General features: G+C 42.1%; 1 protein-coding gene across 1 annotated transcript in view; it reads right to left on the minus strand.

Annotated features, from left to right (window-relative positions):
• NFXL1 (nuclear transcription factor, X-box binding like 1) overlaps nt 1-7,735 on the minus strand; it is a 106,801-nt gene that overhangs the window by 61,053 nt on the left and 38,013 nt on the right. The window contains exon 16 of the mRNA XM_019525858.1: nt 2,022-2,162. Coding sequence (XP_019381403.1) covers nt 2,022-2,162 — 141 coding nt within the window. The remainder of the gene's footprint in view (nt 1-2,021; nt 2,163-7,735) is intronic.

Genomic DNA, 7,735 nt, shown 5'->3' on the forward strand with positions numbered 1-7,735 from the left:
CATAACTTAATCAAAGCATGTTAAAGCATAGAACAGAACAGATTTAACACTATACGTCTCCCCAGCAAAATGTGAAGAAAACTTAAATTTGTAATGGGAAGGTATTGTTCAGTTATAGAATATGTTTCTTGCATATTTTTCTTTTCTTTTTTAAAAAAAAGCTGGTTTGTTAAATCTGCAGTTTAGTTTAATCTGCTAGATAGAACAAAATATGTATGCTGAGGGTCAAGAATGATTTAAAAAATAAACCTGAGAAATGAATTACTGATATCCTACACCATTTGTAATCTCTTTCTCAACAGAATTTTAAGCCATTTTGGAAGAAAAAACTATTACATTAACTGAATGTGCATACACCAATAATATTATTGGATTAAAATGTGCTGTTTAGGACTAGGACAAAAAGACTCTGTTTGAGACCTGGAGAATAATCCTTAAAGGTTAAATACTTTTTCTTGTGACTGCTGTAACTAGGTTTAAAAATTATTCCAGTAGGATTATTTACTTAGCAAATTCTAATCAACTTGAGCACAGAGTCAAGGAAACAGTGGTTTCAATGGTAAAGATAAATCTCATTACTGAATGGTAGCTAGAGACAGATATAAAGCAAAAGAAAAAAAAAAATCAGTATTGCTTTCATTCACACATTCAATTTTTACATTTAGAAAGAGTGTCATTATGTTGTCAAACTTTTACATTAATATAATTTTAAAATCTCTTAAACTGTATTATGAAAGATTAATGAAAACTCACTTATTGTTTAACAGCATTCAGTTGACAAAGGAATGATGTATTTACTTCTATTATTCTCAGAAGCTGGCCCCTAGCATAGAGGTTTCTTCTTATTGCCTCTAGCTAGCCATCAAAAGAGCACTCTGCGTTGTATATTTCCTAACTGACACTCCCTGTCTGCTGGCAGGTAGAATATTTGAGATGGACCTAAAGACATGAACGTGGAGTAAAAAAGGATGGGGCTTTACCATGCATCACATGTAAATACATTCAGACTAAGGAACAGGTGATGCATGATAAAGCTCCCCCACTCCTTTTTTACTTCGCAATAAGTTGTTTTTATGTCTATACCTTCCACCTCACAAAACTACGTTAAAATATAGTTGATAATATGAAGTCAATTACTGGATTTCTCACCAAAAGATCAATTTGAAGCTGGATTAGTGAAACACAGGCCTGACCTCCACACATTTTCACCAGTGTAACTAGAAGGTATTATTTTAAAACTGACTGACCCATGTGTGGATGGCTCATGAGTTTAAGTCTGGCTCACATTGGTAAATTATTACTTGTAAGATAAAGTACTATAACCAGCTTGATACCAACAGAAATGTGTTCAAATAAAAGATTTTTGATTTTTACAATCTTCCTCCAAGGTCAAAAGATGCTTTAATGAAAATACCCTAAATTACTCTTTTAAATGTTAATAACAGGAAATAACACAGCCTAAATTTTGCAAAACATATAATTCAACAGAATTAAAACAAAGGCCACATACAAGCATTATGTTTCTACCAGGAGAATCATCACTCTCCCAGGAGAAAATACAAGTACAGAAGCCTTCATTCAATTTCTCCTGGGGGGGAACAAGACACTTGAGAGATCTCCCTTGAGAAAAACTACCTCATAAAAATGAATACCTGTACACTTCCCTCCTGGTCTGGTCCAGAAAGGGGGCAGAGCAGTGGGACAATGCTCCTCATGCTTCCCTAGACTGTGAATCATCCTGGTATGGGGAAGGTGTGGAAAACAAGGGGGTGGGGATAGGGAGTAAGAGGAGGAGAGGGGCAACCGACTGTACTGCTCCATCTCCCAGACAAGATTTCTAAAGGTAGAAATTTCTCAAAAGTTTCCACCGCCAGAAATGAATGCCTGTTCAAGGCCAAAGTTTTAAGTGACTTACTTAAGGTTAAAATAGGAAAGTGGGAACAGAAAGTCCACTGGGATCTTCAATCAAAACCCTGAAAATGCAATAAAAAGGGAACCTTCCCCCAGTACACACACCTTACCTTCCGCCTGTCAGTGTTACCATTTACACTGGTAACTTTGTGACATTCTTTCATGCAGGTATGATTTTGACAGTCAAGGAGCCGTCCACAAAATCTTTTACAGGAATAGGGTCCTACAGAGTGACATGGTAATGGACTCACCTAAAAGGTTTAAAAAAGAAAAAAAAAAAAAATAGGTGACTTTAACATGCAGAATTTTGATCCCTTAACATTTTTGTCAAAAAGCTCTAATGCAGGAAAAAGTTCAAAGTCAAATTTCTTTGTCTGGGTGGCTTTTTCATTATGCCCATATCTCATGTATATTATATCCAAATGGCTTACTTCTAATAAAACACTCCATTTATTTTTCTCAGATAAACCCCAGAAAACTACTACTCCTACAAACTGAACTCCATATTGCCTTCCTTCACAGCTATTATAAAGTTAATTGTTACTGTACCTTGGCAGGAATGTTGGAAGTGCAGTCATATCTAAGTCTGCCCCAGTTCTAGAATTAAACTACAGAATCTTCTTACGCACACATACATCATTGAAGCCAGTAATATGTAAACACAGAATTGTAAAGTGCACAACACCATAGAGAAAATTAAACAAACGTGCTCACCCACATTCAACAGGTCAGCAATATGGCTATAGAATTAGAATTTGAGCTCACCAAATTCCTGTCCTTTGCAAACACAAGATGTTCATGCACAACACTCTGCAACACTGTTACCTATCCACTAAGAACTGAAGAGTAATGGTCACCTCACAAAGTGACCAAATGGTCACTTCATGCATACAACTTTTGTTTGTACAACATAGACAACTTTCAATCACCACTTTTGTCAAGGATATAACAGCTAAGGATCATGAAGTTTATATTCTGTTATAAATTCATACATGTTAGGGGCTGGAAGGGGCCTCACAAGATCGTCGGGTTCAGCCCCCCTGCACTTGGGCAGGAAAGACTGCTGGGGTCAGATGACACCAGTAAGATGTACATCAAGTTATTTTTTAAAGATCTCCAGGGTAGGTGATTGTACCACCTCTGAAGGAAGTCTGTTCCAGACCCCAGGCACTCGAATTGTAAATCATATCTATTCACTTATCTGGTAGGGGACAGAGAGGGGGGCACATTACAGAGTAAATGGTTCAGACAGGATCAAGCTTTCATGGGAAACAGCCTACTCATCAAATGTTAGCAGACAAAGTAGGCTGTAACTTATCAAAGATTATGCCTAGCTGAACTAGTTAATAGGAGTGTGGCAAAATGGGCCATATTCAATTCGGATTCGGCCTGAATCAGGGACAGTGATTCGATTACTTGCTTTGGATTGCTGTCCCAATTCGATTCAGCCAAATCTGAATCTGAAGATTCGATGCTGATTCAGAGAATCTGCAATTCAGCCACAGACACACCTTTAAATGTTTTTTCTACACACCTCAAGGTACCAGGCATGGCTCATGAATGCTGAGATGGGGAAGGTGGATGGAGTGTCCCACAGGAGTGCACTTGGGGGGCCCCCCCACACCCCAGCAGACACGGAAGTGGACCAGAAGCTTCCCCAGCCCCATGAAGCACCAGCCACTGAGCCAACGGGCTGTGGGGGGGGCCCTTCGTGCTCTCTGGCAGACCAAGAAGTGGACTAGAAGTGCTTCTGGTCCACTTCCAGCTTGCTGTTGAGTGTGCTGGGGACTCCCCTATGCTCCATCTGCCCCAGCATCGCAGCATTCATGAGCTGCCTGATACCTTGAGGTATGTAGAAAAAACATTTAAAGCTGTGTCTATATCCAAATCATTGAATCTTTCCAAATCAATTGAGGGTTCCAAGCAAATGAAACTCATCATTTAGGGAGCAAGACTTGAGAATCATATCATATTATGCACATATAACATATAAGAAATGCCTTTTATATCCAATACTAGAATGCATATAAACATAAGGATGACATGGTTGAATACACCTTAACACCACTTATCCACTGAGATGACATGCCATATCAAGTTAAAAACAAAACAAAAAACCTCAAGAAAACATGCATGACATCCCACAAATGCCACAAAATTTTATGGTATCATAACAGGCACCAAGCTGGGTAGAGTTGCAGACAAACAGGAGGGTAGAGCCAGAATCCAGAATGAGCTGGATAAACTGGAGGTAAACTGGAGAAATGGTACAAGATCAATTAGATTAAATTTAACAAGGACAAATCCAGAGGCCTGCAGTTGGGACAACATAATTGCATGCACAAATACAGACAAAGAAAGGACTAGCTAGGCTGTAGTACTGTGGAGAAGGACCTGGCGGTTACAGTGGATCATAAACGGAATATGAGCCGATGGCATGCTCATTACAAAAAAGCCATCATCATACTGGGCTGTATTAATAACCGTGTCTCTTGCAAATCAAAGGAAGTGTTTCCTCTGCTCTGTTCCACACTGAAGAGGCCACACCTGGAGTACTGTGTCCAGTTTTGGGCTCTACACATGACGAAAAATGTGGACAGATTAGAAGTCCAAGAGAGAGTGAACAAATAATATTACAGACCTAAGAAGCATGACTTATGAAGAAAGGCTAAAAGAACTAGGTTCTGTAGTCTGGAGAACAGAAGCTTGGGGGGAGATTTAAACACAGGGTGCTAAGAGACACTGGGTGGGGAGGGGACCCTTCCAAAAAAGGCTTTATGGGAAGCAGCAGCTCATTAGTTACAGCTGGCTCTGCAGTGTCTATATAGATCAGGTGCTTCAGCAGGGCTTTTATGGCACTTTTATCTAATTATGTAGTTGCTGATTGAATCAGCCTTACTTAAAAGCACCAAAAAGCCCTGCTGAAGCACCCTATCTATACAGACTTTGGGCAAGCCAGGTCCAACTGTAAGCAGCCACGGCCTTCAGATACCTGAGAGGTGATTATAAGGAGGATGGAGACAGACTTTTCTCTGTGGCTGCAGAGGAAAGAACTAAGAGCAATGGTCACAAACTGCAGCAGAGGTAATTTGGCTTTGAGATCAGAAATAAATTTCTGACTATGAGGGCGGTCAAACACTGGAGCAGGCTACCTACAAAAGTTGTGGAATCTCCAGCTCTGAACAAATTTCAAAAGCAGGCCTTTGCCTGGGATGGTTTTCAAAAGCAGGCCTTTGCCTGGCATGGTTTAATCAGGGACGATTCTGCCATGGGCATGGGACTGGGCTAGATGACCTTAGGAGGTCCCTTTCAGCCCCAGCTTTCCCAAGCTCTATGAAAATGAGGAAGACTCTGCTTAATGTTGGGTACAAGTTAATGACCCAGGACAAGAAACAGAACAGCTTAAAGAAAGCATTCTGCCACAGGAATACTCTAATGGCTGGAAGATAACCTCACTTCTACTGTTGCACGGATGATGCTTAAAAGTTTATAGCTTCAAGGAAGCTGATGGAGTATAAAACGAAGAAAGCTGATGAGAGCGGGAGGTTGTTTCTAGAAAACAGTTGGGTACAGAAAACAGCAAAGCCCTGTATTTTAAATAAAGATCTACCAGAAGTAAATGGCAGAATAATCAGACTAAAAAGAAAGGAGTAAGACTTTCAATTTCAGAAGCTCATCCCCATCTTCCCTACATGGAAAGCAGACTTGATAGCTGCAGCAGAGCATCTAAAAGACTTGCCTGGAACTGGAAGTAAGACCAAATGCAAAAATATGCAGGAAGAGTAAACACTAAGTATAACAAAGTATGTAAGCAATGGAAGAGGGTTTTTAACAGTAGTATCCAGTTAATGTTAAGTAAGTAAATGGAACTCCATATCAGAGTAAAAGTAATTCAAGGTAAAGAAAAAGAAAAAATATATCACTTTTTTTTTTTTTTAAAGATGGCATAAAAGAACTAACAAACAAAGCCTTTTCAGAACAATACTTTCTTTGCCTTTGTAAACTGTCTTTAGACAATTTACAAAAAATTGAATACTAAGGGAAAAGCAATATGCTAGGGCATAAGACCTAAAGATCCAGAATAGTTTCACATGAACTATGAATAAAAGCATGGTTGTTTTTGTTCATACAGGAAAAAAAAAACATTAAGAATAACTATATTTTACAGGAAAAACTGGACTCTGAAATACTAAAATAAAAGCAAACTTAAAAAACATATAAAACACTTCTAGTAGTTATTTACTATTTTTAATGTTTAATGAACTGAAAAAACCAAAAACTGGACTATCAATTTTTAAAAGATGTGTTCAAGTAACTTGCATAAATCTCTAGTTATAACCAGGGATAAACAGCAAAACACAGATTTTTCTCTATTAAAGGAGAAAACTACAGGAAACTGCAGGTTTCCCCTTGCAGGCTGGCAGCCTTCCAGCCTGAAAGGGGCTGACTGGGCCTGGGGGCAGCAGGAGGAGGGTGACTGGAGGCTGAAGGCACTGCATGTGTGTGCATACAGCCAGGCAGAGGGGGTTGAAGCAGCCCCAGCAGCTGGATGCTATGGAGGGACAGGGGCGGGAGTTGGAGAGCCAGGGCTTCGGGACAGTCTGGGGGGCAGAGGTGTATGGGGGGTGCCTGCTGGCACTAGGAGAAAGAAGTCCAGGCACTGGGGCTACAGCAGGGCAGGGGGGCTGAGGCAGCACTTGGTACCACTGGCAAGCCCAGCTCCACAGCAGGGGAAGGGGGTGGGAGTCCTTCGGGGGAGACATGAAGTTTTGTGACACAAGCAGCAGCTGGTGCACCACACACTGCCCCACGACACTGGCTGGGGCTGGTAGCAGTGTGATCCAGTGCAGTGGGGAGGACTGGAAGAGCAGTATAGAGCCAAGTGTGGCTCTGGCCCAGTTCATTTTAACAGCAGCTGGAGGAGGGAGAGGAGCTCTAGGCAGTCTCTGTTCTGCCCATGGTGGCTGCCACTCGTGCAGGTAGTAGCAGACTGAGTCTGGCCCTGGCTGGAGGGAGGAGGAGGGAATGTCTGTGACACCCCCTGGCCTGGGCTGGAGCTCACACACTGTACCAAGCAGCCTGGCCACAGCCCCCTCCCCAACTGGGCACCATCTTCTGACCGTGTGCGGCCACCCCTGCCCCCAAAAGCATGGGTACCAGCCTCCTGTGCCACCCCCGAAGTAGTCCCTCCAACTCCCTCCCTGCCACCCCCAAAGGAGTATTTGTGAGACCGGGCAGGGTTGGGGGACAGTTCGAGACCCCCTCCAACAGGACTGGGGAGGGGTAGGGGGCTGCAGGTAGGGAGCGAGGGGCACCAGCAAGCATGTGGGATGGGAATGATGGGCACCGGCAGGGCTGGGGGGCTGTGGCTTGGGAGTGAGAGGCACCAGTACAGGCAGGGACAGGGTACTGATATATCAAGGCTGCTCAGCACCACGAAACTGTGTTGGGGACAGCAGCAACTGGGCCTGTGCACTCGTGAGCGAAGGAAGCAGGAGGAGCTCTAATTTTCCATGATAAAAAAACCCAGAACCAAACGCCAAAATATATAAGTATTTAAAATTTAATTTATTATAATTTCTATCCCAGGGAAGATCTTAGAAAAGTTTATTAAAGAGGCCATCCTTAATGGACTGGCTAATGCCAACATCCTAAGGGATAGCCAGCACAGGTTTGTTGTGGGTAGGTCTTGCTTGACCAATCTCATTTCCTTCTACGACCAGGTGACCTATCACCTGGACAAGGGAGAAGAGATTGATGTCATATATCTTGACTTCAAAAAAGCCTTCGATCTGATATCCCATGATCACCACTTGGCGAAACT

The sequence above is a fragment of the Gavialis gangeticus genome, unplaced genomic scaffold (assembly GCF_001723915.1).
Source record: "Gavialis gangeticus isolate Ggan-Ray unplaced genomic scaffold, GavGan_comp1, whole genome shotgun sequence".
In the NCBI taxonomy this organism is placed as follows: Eukaryota; Metazoa; Chordata; order Crocodylia; family Gavialidae; genus Gavialis; species Gavialis gangeticus.